At 48.1% G+C, this 27,467-nt stretch overlaps 1 protein-coding gene across 3 annotated transcripts; it reads left to right on the top strand.

The window, feature by feature from the left end:
- The first annotated feature begins 4,193 nt into the window (after positions 1-4,193).
- SALL1 (spalt like transcription factor 1) lies at positions 4,194-20,459 on the top strand. Of its 3 annotated transcripts, XM_023209835.1 has the most exons (4): positions 4,194-4,215; positions 5,248-5,340; positions 14,305-17,753; positions 18,885-20,018. In XM_023209835.1, the coding sequence occupies exons 2-4, from the start codon at positions 5,265-5,267 to the stop codon at positions 19,323-19,325; spliced, it is 3,966 nt and encodes a 1,321-aa protein (XP_023065603.1). In that variant the 5' UTR covers positions 4,194-4,215; positions 5,248-5,264; the 3' UTR covers positions 19,326-20,018. The 3 variants fall into 3 exon arrangements, with proteins under 3 accessions (XP_023065603.1, XP_023065602.1, XP_023065604.1); XM_023209834.1 differs by lacking the exon at positions 4,194-4,215 and having other exon boundaries at positions 5,044-5,340; positions 18,885-20,459; XM_023209836.1 differs by lacking the exons at positions 4,194-4,215; positions 5,248-5,340 and adding an exon at positions 5,918-6,128 and having other exon boundaries at positions 18,885-20,449.
- Positions 20,460-27,467: the final 7,008 nt, after the last annotated feature.

Raw genomic sequence — 27,467 nt, 5'->3', positions numbered from 1 at the left:
CGCAAAGGGATTTAACCAAAAGGAAGGAAAGGTTTTCTTTTTCTAAATTCGATTAGCCTTTTCCACTTTCTCTACATCGGGACATTTCCTCTGGGAGGAATTTCATACCCAGAGGCCCCTTGGTGAGGCACTGTTGCATGCGGGGCGCAGTGAATTTAAGTGCAAGACGCTCAAATATGGACGGAAAGTCAAAATCTCAAGCACTTGCAGTAGCTAGCGAAGTCGGTTTCTAAATACTGTGTAGGAACGGCCCTCCAAGCAGAGAAAGACGAACTTTGCCGCCGGCAGACAGTACGGGACTCTTGGCTGGGGCGCGCGCGGGTGGTTACCAAGCCCACCCTCCGCTTGCCACCGCTGGATTTCCCGCCTGAGCCGGCGCCAGGGCTCCTGGTCACTAGTGCTGCACCCGGCGCCCGTCTGGAGATAGCCCTTGGTGGTGGACGGCGGGAGTCCCCCAAAAAACGTGCGTTTTGCTGCTGGGATTGAACTGCTGGAGAGCGAGTGCGCCGAGGGCGCACAGCGCAGACTTGGCCAGGGGCGGGGTACCCACCCGAGCCTACTCCAGACCTCGGGTTCGAAGCCACTCCAGTGTTCTAAGAGAGGTTAGGATTGAGTGACAGCAGTTCAGTAGGAAAGCAGTTTCTGAAATTCCCGGGGAGGGGATGTCCCGGGGTTTGGAAAAATAACCGAATCTATGGAGGGCTTTCCAAACTTGATCTTTTTTTTTCCTGTCATTTTTTTCCTGCTCTCCTCGCACCCTCCCCCCAACTCCAGCCCTAACTCCAACCCCAAACCCAACCCCAACCCTAGTAAAGAGCCCTAAGGGCTAGAGGGTACAAGCCACCTCAACCCTTCCTCCTTTTCCCTCTGCCCCCGCAAACTTTCAGACAAGGAAAATACAAATAAACCCCAGGTGGTTAATGCGGGTGCATTCAGGAACACCCCCCCCCCCCCCCCCCCCACACACACACACAGCTGGCCACCCGCTCTGTCCCACCCACCTCCGGGCAGGGGAGGGACTGGGAACCTGATCTCCGGGCTCCTGCCCCGAACGTTCCCCCATCAATAATGTTGATACCATCGTTGTGCCTCCTCCCCCGCCCCCGGGGCGCCGCTGCCGCCTTTTCGCCGCTTTTTGCCTGGCTTAAGAAAACGAAACTTCCACTACTGCCCTCCTAGCCTCGGCCGGGGGCCAGCGGGGCCTTCAGCTGGGGACTGAGGAAGCAGGGGTGAAGGCACAGCGCTTGGAGGCGTCCTCCATTTCTGTGGTAGGGTGGCCAAGCAGCGTCGGCGAAACGGAGAAGAGGGTCTGGGGCCCAGTCAAGGCCTCATCCCAGGCCCCATCCCAGACCCGAGGTCAGATCGGGCCAAAATAAGATACTTTTGAGGGTAGAAGAACCAGGCCTTAGAATGCGTGAACCTTGATTCCCCCCTCTTTACCCTTCCTAGGACCAGAGGTTGAGCGAAGAAGCCTGGAGACCCCAGGACTGGGACTCCAGTTGTGGCCTGCGGCCTTGGAGCACAGACCTTCGGCCCCGCCAACCCACCAAGGACACTCTAGGACTTGGGAAAACTGAGGGGACGTATTAGTAGGAACGAGCATCAATCCCCCAAGATGGGAGTTTGCAAAACTCGCCAAGCGCCTCCCCGAGGTGCGGTTCCTCTCCGCCCGCGAGGTCGCGACCCCAGCGCAGCTGCTGCCTCACTTCGGGCTATCCCCATTCGCTACTGCGGATCAGCCCCTAAGTACCAGGCCCTCTCGAGGAACCTGCACGTCCAAACTTCGCTACCCGGATTCCCCAGTAGTCCCCCCGCACCCCACCTCCACCCAGGGCTAGGAGGGTGCGACCGCACGTAGAGCGCGCAGGTCTCTGGGGTGAGCAGGGAGTGTAGAGGGACTCCAGCAGTGGCACCTCACTCCCGCTCGCCGCCTACTTTCGACACGCACAAAAATAAAGATTAGCCCCTACTCTGCCTCCGTTTTTATTGATGTAAAGTATTTCTTTGCATCGCGGCACGCGGAGCCTCGCCAGCGCCCTGACACTGCGGCGCCCGCACCAGCGAACCACAGAACTTGGGACCGAGACAATGGCCCGTAATTGATGTATTGCCATCAACAATAAAGACCAATTCTCCTCTCCCCGCCATTCCGACCATCCCCCTCCTCCCATCCCCCCCTTCTCCACCTCCCATCTCCTCTCCCGGGGCCACCGAGGGAAAGAAAACAAACAAGAAATTAGCAGGGTACGCCGAGCGCAGAGCGAAACGCCCGCCTCTACGCCGTCGAGGACGCAAAAAAACGAAAAAAGTTATTAAAGTTTGGATTCCCCAATTTATTCGTCTCTGCTCGCCCATTTTTAATTAAACATCGCGAAGCTGCTTTTTGCATGTTCATTTCGTTTGGTTGGTTGTTGTGGTGTTTTTTGCGGGGGAGGAAAGGGTTTTTTTTTCCCCTCCACTTAATCTTAAATCACACGTAGACCAAGTAACAAACACATGTGAAGCCATTCCCGGGAGCTTCCTGCTGCGCACGCGGCGCGCACCAGGAGAAAAGCTTTCCGGGACCGCCAGCTCCGCTAGGTTCCTGACTGCATGCGGTGCCCGGGAGGCCCAGACTTTCAAGAAGCCAAGATTGTTACGAGAAGGATGCGGGCGGCTCCAAACACGGGCACATTCCGGGAAAGGAGTGTGCAAGTGCACACTAACGCGTTCGTGTACCTGGGAGAGTGTGGGCTGGCGGGTGTGCAAGGACCCCTGTTTGTGGGATAGGGGGCGGGTGCGGGATTTACACGTGCTCCCGTACACGTTCCCCGGGGTCTGGGAGAAGCGAGCCGCTCACACCCCAGGAGCGCGCAGATCCATCTTTGCCGAGGGATCTCTTTAAATATTCAGTGAGAAATAATGGCATTTGAAGCACCACCTATGGAAACATTATTATCTTCATTCTTCAACATCAGCCCTACTGATAGCTTCGTTTGTCTTTTTATCAAAATCTACTGTACCCATCAAGACCTGGGGAGAAAGGGAGAGTGAGGCGGAGAAGGTGTGAAATGTGTGTGTTAGGGAGTCAGCGAGGGCAGAAGAGAAGAAAGTAAGAGAAAAGGTGGAAAACGGACGATCAGGGAGAAAGAAGGGAGAAGTTATACCAATAAAAAAATAATAAAGTCAGCAGATGAAAAATAAACATTCACCGGCACACAAACACATTTACACCTTAAAAATAAAAGAAAAGATTTAAGAAGCTAAGAGAAAGGGAAGGGGTCCTTTACAGGAGCGCAGTACGGGTCCGGAGTACCCGAAGTCGGCTCGAGAGACTGGTGCCCACTTCGCGCGAACCGACCGTGTCACCAGCTAGACTGAAGGGCGCTCGCGAATTGGGGCGTCCTTAGGAGCTCTCTCCTTTCCTGATCGCGAGATAGGGCAGGGATTGTGTATCTGCACCCCCCTTCTCCCCCATTACTCAGCCGAAATTTAGTTTAGTCCTTCGGGCGCAGGACTTCGAGAATCTTGGAGCGAGGAGACCCAGAGGCGCAAGGGAAAGAGCTAGGCTGAGCCGCGTACCGAGTCTCAGGTTCGCGGGCGCCTGAGCCCGGCAGAGGGATCGGGCTCCCGGTTCTGGGCTCTGGGCTCTGGGCTCTGGGGTGCGGATAGGGAGGTTGCATCTCAGCTTGGGGGAGATGGTTATAGAGCAAAAAGTTTGGGCGAAGCGCTCGGCAAGTGCCTGAAAAGTGGAGGCGAGCTTCCGCGCCACCAGGCAGCCTCGGACAGAACACCTCCCCACCTCCACCCCCAACCCAGTTTCCCGGCTCTGGGCCGCCACCTCGTCCCCGAAGGCTGGGGCGCAGCCCCCTCCCCAGGGCGGGGTGCCCAGGGGTCCCGGGGACTGGCCCAGTCCAGTGCCTGCTCCGGCCGGGCCGTGTCTCTCCAGGCCGGTGTAGGCTGCTGCGCTCAGGGTGAGCAGCAGCCCCTCCCCTCCCCCCGGCCGGAGCTGAACTCGCAGCCCAGGCCGGTCCCCGCTCTCCGCCCGCCCGGGGCTCTGCGGCGCCACCGCTGCCGCCGCCTCCCTGCGGAGTGACGCGCCCTGCAGCCAACCGGGGCAGCCGGGGGGGAGGTCCGGGAGGGGTCCTGGGCGGAGCCGGGCCGCCCCCTTATCCCACGGGCTCTGGGCTGCTTCTCCCGAAAACTTCAGCCCTAATTGTCCTGGGAATGTCCGAGGTAGAGAAAGGGAGCGAGGGAGCAAGCAAGAGGCTGGAGGATCAGGGCCCCTGGCGGGGAGGGGATGGGGTGGCGGGAGAACTGCCCCTCCCCCCGGCCACAAACCCATCAGGTTCCCAAACCTTTCCTGGATCCTCTTCTCCGCGCCCCCGCGAGCCCGGGATCCAGGGGATGGAGAACTCGGGGCTGAGGAGCGCCGAGCCAGGCGGGAGGGAGGCCGAGCCGTGGGCGGGAGGCGGACCGGCGTGGGGCTGGCTCTTCCCCACTCGCTTATTTTTTTTTAATGGGGGTGGGGGTGGGCTGCTTTCTGGTAGCTCTTAAAGAAACGAAGAAACACTCACGAAACGGGACGCCCTCCCCCCAAATCCCGCCGCGGGACTCCCTCCCCCCGCGGGCCGGCGCGCCTCGCGCCCGAGTTGGGAAGTTCGCAGCGCGCCGCCAGCCTGAGTCCCCAGCCCCCGCCGCCCGGCCCCACCCCCGACCCGGGGCGGCTCAATTCCGGGGAGGGCATGCTAATTTGGGTCGGCCCAGCCCGGGATAGGGGGGCGAAGGAGGGAGGGGAGAGGGAGAGGAGAGAGAGAGAGCGGGGGGCGCCGGCCGGGGCGCCGGGCCCGCAGTGGAGAGGAGGCCGGCCCCCGGCGGCCTGGCCGCGGAGTCCCGGGCGGTCGCAAAGAGGGTTAACCCAGTGTCGGGCGGCGCGGCGTGCAGAGCCAGCCCCGCGGCCGGCTTATTGGGCCAGCGCGCGGAGAGACAGGGGTCTGCAGCAAATCACGAACTAATTGATTAAGGCGAGCGGGTTTGAATAGCGCTGGCCCGGTGCCAATCGCCTTTCAAAGAGCCCCTCTATGATTAATCGCAATGCATTATTGATAATCATAATTATAGTAGGACACATGCGCGCTGCGCCCGGGGCCGGGGAGCCGGGGAGGGGGCGGGCGGGCCGGCGGGCGGGGGGAGCCGCCGCCGCCGCCGCCGCTCGATTTCCGTAATTTTGAGAAGATTTTTTTTTAGTAATTTTTTATTCTGCCCCAGCTGATGTTTGAGCCAGCATGTCGCGGAGGAAGCAAGCGAAGCCTCAACATTTCCAATCCGACCCCGAAGTGGCCTCGCTCCCCCGGCGAGATGGTGAGTGCTCCGGCCCGCGCCGTGGACACACACACACGCACTCACATTCACGCACACTCGGACCCACGCACACGCGGCTGGCCCCCGCGCCCCCTACCTCGCCGCCGCCGCGGCCCCGATTGCTTCTTCCATTCGGCGTAATTTTTTTTTTTTTCTTTTTAATTTTCAATATGCCTTTGCTGGGCTTTTCCCGGCTGCCCCGGGGAAAGCGAACACATCTCCCGGCAGGATCTTTCCGGAGTTGTTGGGTCCTCCCGGGGGAGGGAGGGCGGGCATGCCGGCCTGGCTCCTCTGTCCCGGCTTTTCCGGGGATCCCAGCCACTGCCGGGATCCGGGAGCCCCATGAGGCGTGGGTGCGGGCGGAGGTCGTCCCCGCCGGACCGCACGGGGCCCCTGGCGCTCCCCGCGGCGCGCCCCGGGGGGGCCCCCGGCCCGGCCTCCGACTCCCGGCCCTGCTGCCAGCGGGAAGTTTACTTCGGGCGCTGGGCTGAACTCCGAGCGTGGGGGAGCTCTCTGCACCCCCCTCGCCCCACGCGCACACTCCCCCTCGGCCCGCGCTAGAACGGGGTGCCTTTGGAGGTTCAGAGCTGCAAGAAGATGGGGACTGGTGTCGGGGCGCCAGCGCCTGACCCGCTGGGGTCGCGGCCGGGGTGGAGAGTGCCGCTGGCCGCCAGTTGTTCCGGAGACGGTGCAAACGGACGGGGAAAGTGTCCGGGTCTGGCTCGCAAAGTTTATCTCCGCATCTCTTCCCCCGACAATTACACCCTCTGTCCCCCAAAATCTTTACGGTCGGTATGCGCCCTCTGCGGATCGTGGTGCTCCCTACTTCCAGGGGAGTCGGGGAAGAAGTCGTAGGATAGTTTTTCAGGTTTGCGGGTGACCAGCCAGAGTGGAAACCCCCCTGAAACAGGGGCACTCTCTTTCTCCGATGGAGGCGACAACTGTGGGTCCCGAAGGGGCTGAACAAGTCCAGAACAAAGTTTGTGTGTGGGAGCTCTGGCAAAGGGTGGAAGATATCCGGGCAGGGAGTTGGGGTGCAGAGGGAGGACACCTGGAATCCCTCCTTGCTCCTAAAGGTGTTTCACTGTACCGCCTCAAAGCTCCCAGGCCTAGCGCCCGAGGCGATGCAGCGGCGCCCGGACTCGGGTCCCCGGGTCGTCCCGGCGCGATGCTGGCCTCTCGGCTGCGGGAGGACGGACAAGGAGCAACCTCGGCGGGTTCTCAGCGGCTCCGGATGCCGCTCGGGATGCCCACGTCCTAGGCGGCATTTTGGGGTGTGGAGGAGGGAGCTGGGCCCCGACAGAGCTCCGAAGCTTGCCCGTGATCGGCACCTCAGCCCACTAAGCTGCGGCCGCCCGGGTCCCCGGGTCCCCGGCTTGTTTCCCAGAGGCCTGCCTCTCGGTAGAGCTGGAGCACAGTGAAGCGAAGGGACCCCCGCTCCCTTTACCCCCGCTGTCGAAAAAGGGGAGTCCTGACTTGGGGTTCCTGTAAAAAAATGGGGGACTTGAAATCAATTAAGAAAATGCTTTACAATAACCCTCCTCCCGTCCCCCAGTATTTGCTCAAGCTTGAATCCTTACCCATGGCCTCTGCGATTTCTCAGTCCGCTGAAAAGAGCCCCTGAACCCCGCTTTCCACCCCAAGCGAAAGCAAGCACGCGGGGTAGATGGAGGTGAGATGACCCAAGGCCGCAGCAGCTGCGCCGAGTATTTTTCCGGGTTTTCTCAGCTTAGTTTCTTCTGCTTCCCGCACCCACACCCATCTTTCCTAAAGTTTCTGGTGAGACCTTTTGCACCGGAAAACTGTTCAAGTTAACAGTTTGTACACAAAAAAAGCAAACTAGAGATAAGAGAGCATTTTCTAGTGCGTTTTGTAAATTTGTACTGGTTTTCTACATTTTCAAAAAAAAAAAAAAAGTCTCGGCCTTCTAGGAGAAATGATGCGTGCTAGATCCTTGCCTTTCGCCTTCTGTATCAGGAATTTTTAATAGTTAGGTCTTCTCATAAAGCAATAGTATAAAAGGAGTTCACTACCTGTTACCATTATTCTTTATTAGTACTAATTTTTTCAGTTTAGTTTATTTGAGCTTTGAGGTAAGTTAGTTAACTCCATCAAGTTTCCTTTCTTTCTCTTTCCTTTTGATTTCTCTTCCTTCCTTTCTTTTCTCTTCCCAAAAGCTGGTACATTGTCCTAAAGAAGCACTAAACTGTTAGGGGCTCCCTAGGAAACACCCCCTCCCAGCCTTCTTTCCTCACCTCTCCCCACCCCCTCCTCTTTTTCTTCAGTAGTAATGGTTTTAGGTTATGACTGTTTTTACATGGTTGAACAATAAGTTTGGGAGAAGTTGCCTAGAGGGTAGATTTTGTAATAGGGTTTCAGGATTTAGTGTGTTGTAATAATATTAGTACACAAGTAATCCTCCCCCAACGCTGGACATACAGGAGGGCCTAACATACTCCAGTTCTTTTTATTTGGAAGTAGTTCTGAGATAAATGGCATTGAAAGTTCATGACATAACTCAAGGTTACCTTTTAAAAGTCACCTTTTCTGCAGTGAGTTCAGCAATCTCGTTCTTCTCCCCACATATAACCCATACTTCTAGGAGTAGCTGGGTTTTCTGTTTGGTTTTGTTTTTTACGTAAAGAAACATTGTTACATTTTTAGATGGCAAGCCCCTTTTCAAACATTCTGATTACTTATGTCTTGAGATGGTCTTTGAAATATGACAAAGGAAATATGAAACATACCAAATAAAATCTAGTTCATGCACTTCTCGTTTACCAGCACCTCTAATTGTATGACTTCTACCCAGAGTGAGACCTAGAAAAGTTTGTAGACCCAAGTTACAGGAGCCCTGAAGAAGCGGCTCCCAAAGCTGAAAGCAGCTAGGGCTGCTTGCTGTTGTGTGTCCTGCCTGTGTGTGTTTGAGTATGTGTGTGCTTACAAAGAAAACCCAGACCATGCTAAGAAGCCACACAGCCAGCTTCATCTGAAGCAAGTGCAAACAAAAAACAAACACAAAAACCAAAACAAAAAAAAAACCCGAGTATTTGGTCTATTTCAGGATGCTGGTATTTTATTTTACTTTGGTGTGCAACTGCTATGCCAGAAACACTCTAAACTTGGTGATTTTTCTGCTTCTTATAAAAACCAAGATTATGGCAAATATGACTTATCTTCTCGATGATATTCAACAAGTCTTGAATTACTTGCAGAAATATGACTGCTACTGGAAAGATTGTTTATCAAGTAAATAATTCTGAGGAAAGGGAATATTAGAAACCAATGATTTTATTTGTGGGTTCTTTACTATAAATTGGGATTTCAGTTGTGTGTTGTGTGTGTGCGTGTTGGGGTTCTTCCTTTGGTGGCGTTTTTAAGATACCTGTAATTTCTACATGGATGGCCCATTTAGACTCCATTCATTTATTTAAAAAGTATTTTGGTGCTCAGTTTTTTCAAGGAAAAGATAATATTGGAAGAATGAAACACCATGAATTGCAGCTAAAACACTAACAATCATATGAAGTATCATAAAAATTCCTCTTATTTATCTTAATAATGAAATTCTATGATTTACCAAAGTAATTTGCTCATTTTGAGCAGCTTTATAGCAACACCTTGATCTCTGGGCCCAAAAGGTTAGCGAGAACTATAATTAATTGCTTTTTTAAAAAATACCAACACCTGCAAGATAAGGCAGTTGGAAAGAATTCATGTTTAATCAGAGCTGTTTTAAGTTTGCCATAATGGAAGATTCTGAATGAGAAAATGCAAACTGGTTTTTTGTGATTTGCTTCAGGCCGCACATACTTTGTAAAATGTTAAAAAAAAAAAAAACAAACACACGTACGAGCAAAGTCTAGTTAGGCATGAGGGTACTATGTGTGAAAGTGAATATGTGATACTGAATGTTTTGTGGTTTATTTTACATCAAGTTTCCCCTAGAGTTCATTGGCACAAGTGCCAATGTATAGATTCTTCTTTGGGGGCTCTATTTCTTTTCTTTATACTTTTGGAGGTAGCAAGTTTTCTTTACCAACAGAAACTTTTAGAAGGTAGAACTCCACATTTTTGTGGTGGAGATCTTACTGGGACAGAAATAGGCAGACTGGTTAAGTTTTCGAAATTGTCAAAAGCCAAACTCTGTGTAGGAACCAGAACAAATTCCTTCTACAACCTCAGCTAGGTTTTACTGAGACACTTCTTGGTGCAGATAGCACCAGAATATTCCAAAAATATTCTTAGATTATTAAAACTGAAGTAGTTTGGCAAAAGAGGTGGAAAGTTAACCGAAGAACTAACACTCCTTCCCCCAAAAAAGAAAAAAGTTTGTGTGCCAGGCTTTAGAAAACCTAGATGTGTCAAGCTGTTTTAACCTTTGCTAGCCTCCTCCCATGCAAAGGTGACAAGGTCCAGATCATAATATGTCCTTCAGTATCTTCCCAGTGACCCCCAAATTGAATCCTGCTAGTCACTTAGCAGGAAGTTAGTAGTTTATTTTAGTTTCACCTTATCAGCTTGACTTCTTTTCCTAACCTTATTCCCCTGTCACCCTCAGATGCCAGACCCCCAAAGGGGAAGATTGACAGGTAGTTCCCATAGCTCAGTTTTACCCTCAAACAACAGGGATTTAGTTTCTTGTGCCTTTGCCAATGTTTATGTAGTCAAAGTTTAGATCTTGCCTTAAGGAGTCTCTTTTTTACGCGTCACTGCAATAGGAAAGCCACAAAGAAGTTTTTGAACAAACCCTTGCAACTGGAACCCCATCTAGTGTTCAGTTTGATTCATCCATGGGAAAGACATTTCCCCCTTTCATTTATTGTGTACATTAGGTGGGCTTGGATCACTATTTTAAAAGCAATGCCTCGTCCATGTTATTTTTTCAGAGATTTCACTTGTATTCTTCCACTAGAGAATACGCTAATCCCGGTCAGAACAGTGAGTGAACTTGGAGGGTACCAGGAAATTTGTCATTTGGTGGCATATCACATCGAGGAAACTTTAGACATCACAGAAAATATGCACAGCATATGTCGTAGTGTTTAACATTTCTTGGGAATCTTAAGTTGGACATTTGGATTCAGACTTTTCCCAGGTCGGTGCAGAAAAAAAAAAAAAGATAAAAGACCAATCAATCAAATATGTTTGTGATAAGAAAAGGAACAGGCTGTTAAAATTAAGGACTCCAAAACCACTGTCATGAGCAATTCTATTAAGAAATGTAAATGCAATTTTAACATAATGGGAAGTACAGTGAAGTGTCTTTCTGAAGAGCTCCAAAAAAGAAAACTAAATCTGGTAGAGTAAGGTGGTTTGTTTTTGTTTTTTGTTTTGTTTTTTTCCTTTCCTGGCTGGCTAAACCTTTCTGTGTGGGGCATAGTTTTATTTTTATTTTCTCAGTAGACAGATAGGGTAGAACACTTGAATTTTCTGCTTCCGATTCTGCAGTTTGGTTCAGAGGATGAAAAACTGACAGATTTGAATTAGGCATCAAGTACCTAAATAGTACAACAGGAACTAAAGCATCTGGGATTTTAATATAAATTTGGTGGAGGTATAAGATCACTCTTCCCCTCCCCCTACCAAAAGGCCCAGAAAATTCCAAATATCTGTTTGTGTGTACATACTTAGAAAACCACTGCTTCTTAAATTTTGGTATCTGACTAGGGTTGCTTACAAAATTAATCTGCATGCAAAATCCATAGAAAAGGAACAGGAATGTTATTTTCACCATAGTACAAGGAACAAGGCAACTGTATTTACTATAATGGGGTCACCAGTTGCAATCCTGTGTAACAGATTACTGAGAGAGATACAAGATAGCAGACAATCAGAAAAATGAATTAGAACTGTTCGTGTGTGTGTGTGTGTGTGTGTGTGTGTGTGTGAGAGAGAGAGAGAGAGAATGTGTGTGTGCGTGTGTATCTTACTACAACTTAAAATATTCCCTTTGGTAAAGAGTCCAACTAGTCCTCATGTTTTGTCTTTTTTTTTTTTTTTTAAATAAAAGACTGTTTCCTTGGAGTTTTGTTCCGAATGCAGATAGATTTAAAGTTAAGAATTATTACAGTGTAGCAACACCTGCTTTTGAAATAAATCAAAATAGATACCAGTATTTTGGGGGTGTGGGGGTGTTCATAAACATCAGGAAATTAAATTAGTTCACTCTACAGTGAGATCAAATGTCAGCTTATTAAAAATGTTGTGAAAACCTAAGCTAAAATATGGGCAACTTTTTAACACAGTCTCTTAAAAGCAGGCAGGCATTTATTTTTAAACATCTATATTTTCCATCCAGTTAGCACAATCCTAAATATAAAAATGTTCAGGTTGAAAAACTTGAAAATTCTCAAGTGAGTCTTGAGGCAGCACAAATGCAGAATTCGAGTGCAGGGAAGTAATAATCAGCTAAATCCTATAAAGTAACCTGCCTTTTACTTTCTCTATTTATTATGAGAATATCAGATGTTTGCAAGTTATAAAGAATTAAAATCTCTTTTAATCGTGAGCACAGATGTGCTAAATATTTGAAGCAACTACATTGTAATGTGTACAATTGATGAAGTCAGTTTTCTGATTTCCCTTGCTAGTTATTTAGTTCTGAATCTGTCATTATTTGTCTAAGCCCAGCTGACCAAGCAAAACTGTGTTTTAAAGTGGCTTTATGTTTTGATAAATGTGAGCTGGTTGAAAAGTATTTTCCACTGAATGCAGAGCTTAATAGAACATGCTGACATAATAGTTTTAATGCATTTTGTTGAAAATGTGTGAACAAACAGAATAGCTTTTGTTCCTTCATAATTGGCTGTAAAAGTAGATGGAAACATAACCATTACATATGGAAATGTGCAAAGAGAAAGAAATAACATTTCTGTTGAATATATTAGGAATTGCATTTCCTAGTTTAAAATAAGCATCTGAAATGGATGCATCATTTAAAATTGGTTGTCAAAATAAGAAGCTTTAAAGAGAATTTTTTGTCACATTATTTTTGTCCCAAGTTAAGCAACATAACTTTAGCAAATTTCATCTAATATTTTGTTTATATGATTTTAAGGCAGGGGGAGAAGCAGAAAGTGCTTAAAAGAGCACCTTCCATGTGCATAGGAATCCAGTGCCAATTAGGATGATTAAACATTAAATTAAAACCAAATCATTATTGGTATTTTCTGCTACAACTAAGATTTGTTTGGTGATGTTAATGCATTTTGCACTATACCCTTGTGGAGATTAAAAGATGGGTATTAGGAAAGCTGGCTTGTTAAGTATAACTTAGCTACTCAAATAACACTCCCAGTGAATAAAATGTGCGTACATTTGGCATACTTCACCAGGGATTCTAATCAACTTCGGCATCACTCAAGGCAAATAGAGTTAAGGAATTTCCAGAAGTTAGTATTTAGGTATTAATTTTATTTTCTGGAATGCAAAACTAGTCAAGTTTTTAAAAATATTTACTACAAAAAGGCAAACAGCTGACACTTTCCAATGGACTTTAAGTTTACTGAAAAAAGCATTTTGATTTTACATTTATTCATATCTGCAATTACTTTGTTTTATGCAAGTTTTCTGGGAGATTCAATTTGGAAGTCATGGAAACTACCTATTATCTGATTCAGTTCTGCAGAAAAGCATGCAGGGAGGTAATCCTTGAATTAAACAGTTTTTTTTTTTTTTTTTTTTTTTCCACAGCCTTCTTAGATGACCACACACCATTTGTACAACAGAAGTTGATGTTCCCCATGCTGGGCAAACAATGGGAAGCCATCCTGTCTTTGAATAGGATGTTAGCTTGGAGTTAGAGATTTTTCTGTTTAATTTACAAATGGATCTTAGTGAGAAGACATCTGAGCAACCAATGGAAACAAACATGAAATAAAGGGATTTTTATAATAAAAGGTTCAGGACAATCTGTTAAACAATTGATAACAGTTAAGAGCAAACTGTTTTTAAAGGCATTCAGACAAGGAGAGCTGCAAAGCATTTCAAACTCTAAACCAAGAATTATTTCTTAGGAGATGGGAGCACTTCTCAACTGCACATCCTTCTTGAAGTTGATGTTTAATCAGAAATGTAAATCTTGTGCCAGTTTTTATAGACATAGAGAGCACTTTTGATGAAATATTTAGAGGCATAATGTTGCCATTCGGAGCATAGTGGCATATATTCTTTGATTAGTGGAATGGTAGCCGGAGTTACATCTTTAATTTTAAAAATAAACATGCCAGGGAGTGATATATAGGTGCCAGGCCAGCCTTGTAACGGATTATGATCATTGTGTTTCTCTTCATTGTGTATGTTGCCGTTCCTTTTGTGTTCAAGTGAGTTTTGAGGAGCGGTCTGGAGGATTTGTTACTGATGTGACTAAAGTGTGTTTGTCACGGATCAGACTTAGCGCAGGTTCGAGGTAGGGGCTTGAGGTGATTTTCAAGTTGTCAGTCTACAGCTTGATGATATGCATTTTTTTTTCCCCCTCGTCAACAACTGATTGGAACCTGAATGACTACAAATTAGTTTAGTGACAGAACAAACTGTCACAGATATCTTTGAGTCGGTTGAAAATGAATAAGGTTGACAGAAACTCAAGAGCCTAATAAGTCCTCAGAGTGGTTTGTGGACCCTCTCCGGACGAGTAGACAATAAGGTGTATAAAAGATTGGAAATCAATATTTTGCTATGGAATTTCATCATGCACAAATGTTTCCCATTTGTAGTATTTTGTATTTTGATGAATTATCTGAAGGCCACGACTCTCTGAGATACTGGATGGATAGAATTCCTCCATACCCTTAAAAATTAATTATGGATGTTCTTAGGTAATCTTGATTGGTTTTCAGGGGCTACAGTTTTGAGTTTTGCAGGTAAAAAACCATTGATTAGCCCTTTTTTTTTGTTTTTAAGTCATAGGTGACTGTGTGTCCTGGCCCCTTTACTAACCCTGCACCTTTTTGACATTTGTAGGAGACACAGAAAAAGGTCAACCGAGTCGCCCTACTAAGAGCAAGGATGCCCACGTCTGTGGCCGGTGCTGTGCCGAGTTCTTTGAATTATCAGATCTTCTGCTCCACAAGAAGAACTGTACTAAAAATCAATTAGTTTTAATCGTAAATGAAAATCCAGCCTCCCCACCCGAAACCTTCTCCCCCAGCCCCCCTCCCGATAATCCTGATGAACAAATGAGTGACACAGTTAACAAAACAGATCAAGTGGACTGCAGCGACCTTTCAGAACACAACGGACTTGACAGGGAAGAGTCCATGGAGGTGGAGGCCCCGGTTGCTAACAAAAGCGGCAGCAGCACTTCCAGTGGCAGCCACAGCAGTACCGCCCCAAGCAGCAGCAGCAGCAGCAGCAGCAGCAGCAGCGGCTCCTCCACAGGTACCTCAGCGATCACAACCTCTCTACCTCAACTCGGGGACCTGACAACACTGGGCAACTTCTCCGTGATCAACAGCAACGTCATCATCGAGAACCTCCAGAGCACCAAGGTGGCGGTGGCCCAGTTCTCCCAGGAAGCGAGGTGCGGCGGGGCCTCGGGGGGCAAGCTGGCCGTCCCAGCCCTCATGGAACAGCTCCTAGCTCTGCAGCAGCAGCAGATCCACCAGCTGCAATTGATCGAACAGATTCGTCACCAAATATTGCTGTTGGCTTCCCAGAACGCAGACTTGCCAACATCTTCTAGTCCTTCTCAAGGTACTTTACGAACATCTGCCAACCCCTTGTCCACGCTAAGTTCCCATTTATCTCAGCAGCTGGCAGCAGCAGCTGGATTGGCACAGAGCCTCGCCAGCCAATCTGCCAGCATTAGTGGTGTGAAACAGCTACCCCCAATCCAGCTACCTCAGAGCAGTTCTGGCAACACCATCATTCCATCCAACAGCGGCTCTTCTCCCAGTATGAACATATTGGCAGCGGCAGTTACCACCCCGTCCTCTGAAAAAGTGGCTTCAAGTGCTGGGGCCTCCCATGTCAGCAACCCAGCGGTCTCATCATCGTCCTCACCAGCTTTTGCAATAAGCAGTTTATTAAGTCCTGCGTCTAATCCACTTCTACCTCAGCCAGCCCCCGCTAACTCGGTTTTCCCCAGCCCTTTGCCCAACATCGGAACAACTGCAGAGGATTTAAACTCCTTGTCTGCCTTGGCCCAGCAAAGAAAAAGCAAGCCACCAAATGTCACTGCCTTTGAAGCGAAAAGTACTTCCGATGAGGCATTCTTCAAACACAAGTGCAGGTTCTGCGCGAAGGTCTTTGGGAGTGACAGTGCCTTGCAGATCCACTTGCGTTCCCATACCGGAGAGAGGCCGTTCAAGTGCAACATCTGCGGGAACAGGTTCTCCACCAAGGGGAATCTGAAAGTCCACTTTCAGCGCCACAAAGAGAAATACCCTCATATCCAGATGAACCCCTATCCTGTGCCTGAGCATTTGGACAATATCCCCACGAGTACTGGCATCCCATACGGCATGTCCATCCCTCCAGAGAAGCCAGTCACCAGCTGGCTAGACACCAAACCAGTCCTGCCTACTCTGACCACTTCAGTCGGCCTGCCGTTGCCCCCGACCCTCCCAAGCCTCATACCCTTCATCAAGACAGAAGAGCCAGCCCCAATCCCCATCAGCCATTCTGCCACCAGCCCCCCAGGCTCAGTCAAAAGTGACTCGGGGGGCCCTGAGCCGGCCACAAGAAACCTAGGTGGGCTCCCAGAGGAAGCCGAAGGGTCCACTCTGCCACCCTCCGGTGGCAAAAGCGAAGAGAGTGGCGTGGTCACCAACTCAGTCCCAACGGCGAGCAGTAGCGCCCTGAGCTCCCCAGCGGCAGACTGCGGCCCTGTGGGCAGTGCCACCACTTTCACCAACCCTTTGTTGCCGCTCATGTCCGAGCAGTTCAAGGCCAAGTTTCCTTTTGGGGGACTCCTGGACTCAGCCCAGGCATCAGAGACGTCCAAGCTTCAGCAACTGGTAGAAAACATTGACAAGAAGGCCACTGACCCCAATGAGTGCATCATCTGCCACCGGGTTCTCAGCTGCCAGAGCGCCTTGAAAATGCACTACAGGACACACACTGGGGAGAGGCCCTTTAAGTGTAAGATCTGTGGCCGGGCTTTCACCACAAAAGGGAATCTTAAAACCCACTACAGCGTCCATCGTGCTATGCCCCCGCTCAGAGTCCAGCATTCCTGCCCCATCTGCCAGAAGAAGTTCACGAACGCTGTGGTCCTGCAGCAGCACATCCGAATGCATATGGGAGGCCAGATCCCCAACACCCCAGTCCCCGACAGCTACCCTGAGTCCATGGAGTCCGACACAGGTTCCTTCGATGAGAAAAATTTTGATGACCTAGACAACTTCTCCGATGAAAACATGGAAGACTGTCCTGAGGGCAGCATCCCCGATACACCTAAGTCTGCAGACGCCTCCCAAGACAGCTTATCCTCTTCGCCTTTGCCCCTCGAGATGTCGAGCATCGCTGCTTTGGAAAATCAGATGAAGATGATCAATGCTGGCCTGGCAGAGCAGCTGCAGGCCAGCCTGAAGTCAGTGGAGAATGGGTCGGTCGAGGGGGATGTCCTGACCAATGATTCATCCTCAGTGGGTGGTGACATGGAGAGCCAAAGTGCTGGCAGCCCGGCCATCTCAGAGTCTACCTCTTCCATGCAGGCTCTGTCCCCGTCCAACAGCACCCAGGAGTTCCACAAGTCACCCAGCGTTGAGGAGAAACCACAGAGAGCGGTCCCAAGTGAGTTTGCCAATGGTTTGTCTCCCACCCCAGTGAATGGTGGGGCTTTGGATTTGACATCTAGTCACGCAGAGAAAATCATCAAAGAAGATTCTTTGGGGATCCTCTTCCCTTTTAGAGACCGGGGTAAATTTAAAAACACTGCTTGTGACATTTGTGGCAAAACATTTGCTTGTCAGAGTGCCTTGGACATTCACTATAGAAGTCATACCAAAGAGAGACCATTTATTTGCACAGTTTGCAATCGTGGCTTTTCCACAAAGGGTAATTTGAAGCAGCACATGTTGACACATCAGATGCGAGATCTGCCATCCCAGCTCTTTGAGCCCAGTTCCAACCTTGGCCCCAATCAGAACTCGGCGGTGATTCCCGCCAACTCGTTGTCATCTCTCATCAAAACAGAGGTCAACGGCTTCGTGCATATTTCTCCTCAGGACAGTAAGGACACCCCCACCAGTCACGTCCCGTCTGGGCCTCTGTCTTCCTCTGCCACATCCCCAGTTCTGCTCCCTGCTCTGCCCAGGAGAACTCCCAAGCAGCACTACTGCAACACGTGTGGCAAAACCTTTTCCTCGTCGAGTGCCCTGCAGATTCACGAGAGAACTCACACTGGAGAGAAACCCTTTGCTTGCACTATTTGTGGAAGAGCTTTCACGACTAAAGGCAATCTTAAGGTATCTTGCTCTGTCTGCACCATACCCACTCCATCAACCCTGTCCCACTGCCATTGATTATCTATAGTGCATGCCCCCAGAGTCATCAGCCCAGATATTCAGGGAGAGAGCTCTTGCAAGGGAACCTGCTGCACATGGTTGATGGGGGAGAAACGAGGGTGCCTGGGAGGGTCGGGATCGTGGCAGGGACAAGGGCAAGCTGCAGCTCACTGAATGTCAGTGCACATTGAATAATTTGGTACCTAAGCGAAGGAGCGGCCTCTATGTTGTCTTGCTAAGTGCACCAAATGAATTGCTTTACCTACCAAGGAAGACAGCCTGGCGTTGCCATGGGATATTGATTAAAGACCTCCATGTGGCCTGTGTGCTGCCCGTATCACTTAATAATTAGGGCTCTTGGCGTTTGCATCTATTTTTCATAACTATGCAGTCCAGCATGGTTTGTTTGTCTAAAAACAATAATGTCACTGCTCTGCTAATGGGCATTATGGTAATTGATTATACAGCATTTCCTACTGATATGTGTTGGAAATAAAGCAAATATGCTTAAGTTCTAGAGCAACAGTGGAGTGCTCTTAGTATGTACATTTTTCTGTTGACAGAGTATTTCTCTGGAGATTGCTCCCAGTACTATGAGATGAATAATTACTTTCTGGCTTTTCCCTCCATACGCAGGCCCTCCAATGGGCAGTCAGGGAGGGATACCGTCTTCCTATCTGAAAAGGACATTTATAGGGTAAAGGGTGTCAGATACAATACTTACCATTGCAATGAGAGTGGACATAACAATTCTAACCCTGAAAGGAGCTATCCGCCACTGCCTGGCTTGCTTGAGGCCATTATAAGCTAAATATGGGTAATAAAAAAAGAGTAAGTAAGGCATCCTTTCCCAGGAAGAGGGGAGACAGCCCAGGGCTGCAGAGAGTGAGCACGTCATTACTAGACAGGAGGAATGCATGGTTCCTGTTGCCTTCACAGTCTGTCACATGATGAGAATAGGCATTTAGGCCACTTGCTTTGTGGACATTTGGGATATGAGTGGAGACAGATTCAGCCATTAAGCTTCTCTCCCCCTCCTCTTTTTCCCCCCCCCCCCCCGCCCCCCGTCTGCCTGCCCTCCCCATATCTCAGGTACACATGGGCACTCACATGTGGAATAGCACCCCTGCACGACGGGGTCGGCGGCTCTCTGTGGATGGCCCTATGACATTTCTAGGAGGCAATCCCATCAAGTTCCCAGAAATGTTCCAGAAGGATTTGGCGGCAAGATCAGGAAGTGGGGATCCTTCCAGCTTCTGGAATCAGTATGCAGCAGCGCTCTCCAACGGGCTGGCGATGAAGGCCAACGAGATCTCCGTCATTCAGAATGGTGGCATCCCTCCAATTCCTGGAAGCCTCGGCAGTGGGAACAGCTCACCTATTAGTGGGCTGACGGGAAACCTGGAGAGGCTCCAGAACTCAGAGCCCAATGCTCCCCTGGCCGGCCTGGAGAAAATGGCAAGCAGTGAGAACGGAACCAACTTCCGCTTCACCCGCTTCGTGGAGGACAGCAAGGAGATCGTCACGAGTTAAAGCAGCTCGGGCTGGAGACATAGCATTCATTCCTGTTCAGAACGCGACCTATGGTGGCCTCCTACTCCTTGCCCTCCCCCCATCCCGCCCCTTCCTTCATGTTCCCCAGATCTATGAACTACAACATTATGAAGACATTCTTTTGTACCTTGTTCAACTTTAGAGTTCTAAGAAAGCTTATTTATTAGTGATATAACCTTGCTTTGCAAACAGAATGCAAGCGTTAACTTTGGTCTTCTGTATTTTGGACTAAATACTAATTGACTAGAGTGCTGTAAACTTGCTGTAACATTTATGGCAATTGCAAGTTGCCCTGCTAGGCAGTTGTAATCTGGCATTAACTTATTTTCTATATCCAGTTTAATATGAATCTGGTGTTGATGCAATGCCTCAGTGATGCATTAGATCTCTAATAAAGTCTGTATATACATGTACACTTTGATCCTGCTGGAAAATTTTATCAGCAAACACATTGTCTAATCTTTCAAAACAGATTTAAGGAAAAGACTTAAAGTACAGACTGAACAGTGTAGGTCTTTGAAAGGTTTGGTTTTTTGATTTTTATTCTAAAATTCAACTTTTTTTTTGTAGATTTAACCATTTCCATTTTGAACTGCTATTTGTATCGTGCTTTTTACTCGAGTCGTCTTCAATGTTAATAAGTTTCTGTACAGTAATAAGCACGCAGAATTCTTTAGAGAAAAAGAAAACAAGTGTTGTTTTGGTAGTTGAAACTGAGACGTAACATTTTGCCTTGTAGGTATATTCACGATAGAAAATGTGTGCTGGAATTTCACAATGCTGCTAAGTATAGCATCTTGAACAACCTTCAGTGGAGAAAATGTAGATGCTCTTGTATATACAATAAGAAATATCACTTTCATTCAAATGTACATATGTTCCTTACAAGAGCAAATGCTTCTTGATCAAGAGAGCAGGTATAGTGTTTGTTTATTTTGTATTAGGTATGGAAGAAAAAAATTGGACTGTTACATGCACTTTCTTGGAAAGTTGAAAGGAAAGGGGGGGTCCAATTTCTTTAACATTTAATACTTACTAACAACAGAGATACTGTAATTTTACTCAAGTAATCAAATACATTTTTTTTTGCAACAGATAAAACAGAATACTGTGTCTGTGTTTTTAGAGTGCATTTCCATTTAGCCAGGCCCCTAAATGCATTTTAACATTTCCCCAGACAGCAGTCAATTGTGTATGTGAGTGTGTATCCCTCTTTAAATGAGGAATTGTAAAAGGCATAACAGAAATGGCTTTGCATGGGCCTGCGTTTTCTTTTATTTTGAAATTTGGAGGCCCTAGATATTTTCCCAGTATCCATGACTTATTTAGGAATGGATTTTATAGACTCCACTACCCACCCCACCCCCAAGAAAAACGAAACAACGAAATGACATAAAAAGATGTTGTTGGAGGTTTTATCCCAACAGGTAAGTTTCTTTTAAGCAAAATATTTATGCCGATTTAGATTTCACTTTTACTATTCTGGTTTTATTTCACTGAAAGCAGTCACATTTTTTCAGGCAGCTGAGAGCCACATTGCTGGGGAGTTCCTGATGCTGCTGGGTTATATAATCTGACTCAAACTGGGCCTCAACCCAGAGAGGTCAAACATGTTCTTTATTTGATTGGTCTTTTAGGCATTTAAACGCACATGCATATTTGAAAGAAAAAGTCTATTAGATAGGTTATGTAGAGTCAGCTTGAATATTTCATCATGCAAATTCAAATGGATTCTTCCCCTCTCCCGGTTGTTCTGGGGTGAGGCGGGGAACAGGCTTTCTTCCTCCTGAGCACAATTTTGAGGTGAGCAAACGACTGAAGGGAAAGCTGTGTCCAGAGGGGTCGCCGAATTTTTTTTTTTTTAATTTTTTTTTTTAAAGTTGTTTAATGCTGTGAAGCGCGCATCTGGCAGTTGTGCCCAGGTAAGGTAGAAAGCGTCACGCCACTTCCTGCAGAAGCTTCCACTAGGACGCGGCCCACTTGGGGCCGCACTTCCCCGACCCTGTCGTTAGACCTCTGTGCCGAAGGGGTCGCCCTCAACCCCTGCTTGGCCTCCAGGTCCAGGTCCGGCGTTCCGGAAGGTGGGGGCTGACCTGGGCCGTGAGAGTTCAGGGGAGGGGATAGGAGCCCCCAAAGACAGGGCAGCGGGGGGTGAGAGAAGGGGGTTGCGCGACGTGGTGAGTGATGCTGAGAATCACCCAGAAGGCTCCGCACCCGAACCTTTAGAGGGGCAGATTTCTCGGTCTCCCCTCTCCTGTCCCGTCCCCTCTGCTCCAGGAGTGACCATTTTTCCCCAAGAGTGGGGACACGGATTGAAGGCCGGAGTTCCAGCCAGAAGCTCTGGTTCTGCGCGGGCCAGATGGAGCTGTTTCCGTTGCACAGACAACGTTCACACCTTCCCATCGCTGGGCGTGGTGATGAGGGGCTGCCCCGGGCTGCGCGCCCTTTGCGCCCAGGGACAGGGCCTGGGGACATCTGAGGGAAGTGATCCGGGGGTGCTGCCGCCCACCGAGAGAGGCAGGCTTCGACAGTGTCCCCCTGCTCCACACGCCCGGCGCCTCGCCGGCCCTCTCCAAAGGCGTCCAGGCGGCTGTCCCGCGACACCTTCCACCGAGCGTCCGCCAGCAGCTGGACCCCGCTTTCCAATGGTCGCCGCCGCCCGGTCCCCGGAGCTCCCGCACGCCGGACCAGGCGCGAAGGTCACCGCCTTGCACCACCTTGGGCTGCCCGTCCATTTCCAAGAGGCAGTCGGTGGGGAGAGGGGAGCGGGGGCGCTGTGTTCCCTTCCCTCTCATCACCACCCTCCCACCTTCCAGCGGTTTCTGAAAGTGAGTTAAGGGAAGCAAAAGTCACTCTTCTTTCCGGAGGCATCAGAAGCATTTAGGAAAAGGTCGGAGGGTCTCTCTGTCTGTCTCTCCGTCTCTCTCTCTCTCTCCCCAACCCCCTCCTCTCCTCCCTTCTCTCTCTCTTTCTGTCTCCTTTTGTCCCGACCTATCCATTTATTGATCATCTTTCTAATGTATTGATTATTACCTGCCCACTCATTCCCCTTTCCATCCATTTCCAAAATAAGAAATCGCCCTCTGCGCTGCTTCTCCTCCCATTGTGAAACATACACTCAGCCTTTGGGCTCGGCCCGCAGAACAGAACTGGATTTACATTTATAAAGCAACAGGGTTGAGGTGAAGGCAGTCTAGGGGCGCGCGCCCCTTCCTTACCTACTCCCCGACCCTTGCCCCGCTATGCCTCACTAGAGGTGCCTCGTGGTGGTATTGGAATCACCGAGAACCGAATTCACTGAATTGAGGAAGGATTGTGGCTGCAACTAAGTTCACAGAATTTTTTAACTAAAAGTATTCACTTTGGTGACAGTTTCCCCAGCTTTTTTTAAAAAGGGGGAATTGTAAAAATATAGAACAGCCCAGAGAAGAATTTAAGAAACGCTTTGTGCCTATCACTTAAAATTTACAAACGTTAGGAACTTGTAGTTTATTCGAGGTGTTTTTTTGTTGTTGTTGCTGTTCCCCAACCTCTCCCCAGGAACTGCATTTCCTGTTCTTCCTCTCTGCCTGGGTAGCGGTCATTCTCTCATTCTCTTCTCTCTCTTTCCTTCCTTATATTTCGTCCTCCTTTTTCTTTTTTCCTTCTCCCTCCATCTCCACTACCCTTCCTTTTCCACCCATCCCCCACGGGCTTCCTTCTTTCTGAAAAATATACTTGGAAGAGCAGTTTGGTGATTGACAGGGACCTGGGGAGGGAAAAAAGAGAGAGAGAAAGAGAGAACCAATGACAGACCCAAGCTGCCCGAGATGACCCCTCCCCCTCGGGTCTGGTTGGGGGAAGGATGGGTAGCGTAAGGGAGGGGTCCCGCAGATCAACTGGAGATACCTGAAGCTGACTTTGAGCTTTGAGTTTTCACATCCCAATATTCACAGGCCAGGTCTATTCAAATGGCTTTTTAGGGAGTGGCGGGAGGGCTTTTTCTTTTTTTTTTTTTTTTTAATTACAAGAGAAAAAGGTCTTCAAACAGAAAATTCTAAATAATTTGCAATTGACATAAATTTCTAGCAGTAGATTATTTGCTTATTATTTTTGGCATGTCGTGAATGTCAAGAATGAGAGAACAAAAAAAAAAAAAAAAAAAAACCTCCCACTCTGTTAAAACTTAGCAGTCCTGTTAGAAAAATAAAGCAATGGATTCTTTACTAGGAGTTACACACTCTACCCCAAATGAAACAAATGTCAGAGGGGGTAACAAAGTGGAAAAAAGTGTAAAGTGAATTTCAAAGGGCTCCACAGTAAAGCGCAATCTGAGATTCACAGAGAAGTAGAGACGGATAAGACAGGAATTAGGTCATCTCGTCCAGACCCCAGGAAATATGTCTAGATCAAAGCCTGCTCTGTTAGAATAAACAAAACAGGACCCATTGGGCCCTACCAATATTTTCACGTCCGTGCTAAGAGCTGCTAATCTAACCAGTTCTATTTGATGAAAGGGGGTAAAAATTACAACTGTAAAAATGACGACGTAATAAATGTCCTCTCAACTCTTAAAGGAAGATAAAGATTTAGATTTGAGCTAAAAAGTAACAAGATCCAGGCCCAGATCAACACAAACTTCCTGGAATTTTAGCAGTAAGTAAATTATCTAATCCTAGCCATTGTTCCCTCCCTGCTGCCACCCTCACCCCCACCCATCCCGTGCACCCCATGCAATTGAGTATGCCAGATGATTTACATTAAAAATTTGTTAAATTTTAACTGCAGTCTGAGGACATTGCAGGAGGCCTTTGGGGTTCACTTCTTTTGCATTCCTTAAAGACCCACCGGTTTTCTGTCCCCTACCAACCCCAACGTGGCCTGCCCCCCAGGCAGTTGTTGGGGTAGCAGGCTGGACTTCTTTGTGTAGATGCTTTGTTTAAGCCCAGTCTTAAAATTTGGGCTCTCTTTCCACTGTGAAGGGCAGATGGACAGAGGCCTGGCGCGTGTGTCCCATCAGCCTGGCTGGGGGTCCACACAGTTCGGCAGCTCGTTGATACTTTCGCAGCTAAGCTCAAGTACTGTGTAAGTACTGGGTAAGGCTTTCTTTCACCACCGACTTGATGGCCTTCAACCAACAACCAGGGAACATTCGATAGATAGAAACATCTACCAAAAAGGACAGGAAATCCCAGAGAAGGAAAATTGGCCCAGGCTAAATCCCGGGTTGTAGTAGTTCCTTACTGAGCCTGGCTTTCTCTTAACTGTTTAAACATAGGACTTGGCTCCTCTCGTGTTTCTGTGTCCATCTGAGCTCAAGTTGAACAAAGACGAGTGGGCCGTGTGTCAACCTGTCTCCAGTGCTTTCTGAAGCTAGGGACTACGACAAAGGGGGTGGTGAGTGTGACTGGCTTTTCTGAAGGCCACCAGGAACAGACCATTTTCTGTGTGTGGCCCCTGGCTGCTCACCTAGCCAAAGGCAATTCCAGGATCGGCTTTTTACTTACATTCTGCAGAGGGCTTTGAAGACAAGTGAAACTGCACTGGAGGCCACACACAAGTCGATCCTTCCTTATGAGACCCAGACTGGGACCTAGTCCAGCTGCACCAGGCATAGCTGAAACCTGACACAGTGCAGTCTGTTAGGTCATGGATGACATCATCTTGTCATCACAACTACATTCAGGATGAGGTCCTGGAAGTCACCTGGAAACATGGGTAAACATGTATACATGGTAGACCCCTGCTCCTGAGATTAGGGCCAGACAAAACATAACTATACTAATCAGCCTGCAGACCTGCTTCTGTATTCACAATTTGGAATTCTCCGTATCTCATCTAGCTTGTGATCATAACAATCCCTTTAACAGATGACAAAACTAAGGCCCTGAGAGCAAAGAAGGAACATTTGGACACCAGGAGACCTGGAGCTATCACTAGCCTGAATGCTAACTTTGGGCATTTGGCAATCATTGCCTGATCCATGGTACCATTCCCCAAACTGTACCATGAGAGGTTAGACTTCCATCAATAGGCTCCAGTGGCTTCCTTCAAACTCTTGCCATGTTTATAACTACATTAGTGGAATCTCATCTTTACTTTCACTTATTTAATAATTTAAGCTAACTCCCCTTTTAAAACTTCAGTATATTTATTTCAAAAGGAATGGGAAACATTACATTCATTTATCTCCAGTAGTCTTTCTAATCCTGTGCCAGAGAAACCCTTATAGTGCAGAATGACTTTACACTGGTGATGTGCCCCAAATTCAAAGTAATCTGAACAGATCCTGCTGCTTCATTCACCGACACCCCTTCGGGGTTCTCTTCTAACCAGCTATCTCTTGTTTCAGACAAGCATGAGGTCTGTAGGTCTCAAAGAGTTTTATTTAAGCCCCAGCTCCCCCTGCCCGTATCTGTCAATACACACCTTTGACCTGGCCCAGAGTTTTCCAAACTGCAGGATGTGACCCATTAGTGCAATAAGAAATCAGTAGAATGTATCATCACTAGAACTATTTTTTTAATGTAATAGGACAGAAAATATCAGAGTATATCACATGTAGTAAGGGTAAGTGGTGTCTTTTGAAGCTTTTGTTTCAGTTATATATATGTGTGCACTGGGCATGGTGCCATTCTTAGCGTGAATTGACATCCCAAAAGTTTGAGCTGGGCATGGTGGCTCAGGCTTGTAATCTCAGAACTTTGGGAGGCCAAGGAGGGTGGATCAACTGAGGTCAGGAGTTCAAGATCAGTCTGGCCAATATGGTGAAACCTCATCTCTACTAAAAACACAAAAATTAGCCAGGTGTGGTGGCGAGCGCCTGTAATCTCAGCTACTCGGGAGGCTGAGGCAGGATAATGGCTTGAACCTGGGAGGCAGAGGTTGCAGTGAGCCGAGATTGTGCCTGAGCGACAGAGCAAGACTCCATCTCAAAAAAAAAAAAAAAACACAACAACTTTGAAACAGGCCAGGCGCAGTGGCTCATGCTCTGTAATCCCAGCACTTTGGGAGGCCGATTGCCTGTGGGCAGGCAGTGTGGGCAGAACGTGGGCAGATTGCCTGAATCCAGGAGTTTGAGTTTGAGACCCGCCTGGACAACATGGTGAAACCCTGTCTCTACAAATAATACAAAAATTAGCCTGGTGTTGTGGCATGTGCCTGTAGCCTCAGCTACTCAGGAGGCTGAGGTGGGAGGATCCATTGAGCCTGGGAGACAGAAGGTGCAGTGGGCCAAGATTGCACCACTGTACTCCAGCCTGGGTAACAGAGCAAGATTCTGTCTCAAAAAAATTTTTTTTTTTAAAGTTTGAAACATAAAGAAATGAGAAATTTTTGAGATGATGGATATGCTAATTACCCCATTGTGATCACTATGCATTATATGTATCAAAACATCACTATGTACTCCATACATACAACTATTATTTATCATTTAAAGAATAAAAGCTACAATAATATTAATTACACATAATTCTTGGTTTAAAAAAGTTTGAAAGCTATTGACAAAGATTCTGAAAGATATGGTTATCCTCTCTGTTTCTCAGCTGAAACACAGAACCAGAGTCCTCAAGAGAGAGGACTGACACTCAGGTTTTTGAGGATGGAGAGAGCAGGGGTGAAGACACAGGAAGACGAAGTGGGTTCCTGAGTCTCTTTGCCATCACTCATCCACTGTGCAGTTTTCTAGCTGCTGCTTCTGCGAGGAAAGAGGCCAGCGCTGGCTCCTGGCGCTGGCTTGTGTGTGTTCTCCCCTAGTAGGCTGCTTCCACATGGAGGATTTTAATAGCAGTTCGTCGCCAAGGGGATTTCTCCTTAAACACACACATGAGTGCAGAAGGGGAAACAAAAACCTTGAGCAGGAAAGCTTAATGACTGCAGCAAGCAGCACTGTCTCTTTAAGATCCCTCCCCCATTGGTAATTGGGCCCAGCTCTTGGGTAACTAAGATAACATCCCTCCCAAATCCTGCCATTTCTAGGCATCCTTAGTCACTGTGTTAACTGTAGAGTTTAGCATAGCCTAATGGTATAAAGTACTAAGAAGTCATTCCTAGAAGAGTTCTTTTAGAAATGCTGCTCTGATAGGGAGGTTGTCTGAGGACTTCAACAAAGATAAGATTCCACCTCTCTCTCTCACACAC

The sequence above is a fragment of the Piliocolobus tephrosceles genome, chromosome 17 (assembly GCF_002776525.5).
Source record: "Piliocolobus tephrosceles isolate RC106 chromosome 17, ASM277652v3, whole genome shotgun sequence".
In the NCBI taxonomy this organism is placed as follows: domain Eukaryota; kingdom Metazoa; phylum Chordata; class Mammalia; order Primates; family Cercopithecidae; genus Piliocolobus; species Piliocolobus tephrosceles.
This window is presented reverse-complemented; position numbering and strand designations above follow the sequence as displayed.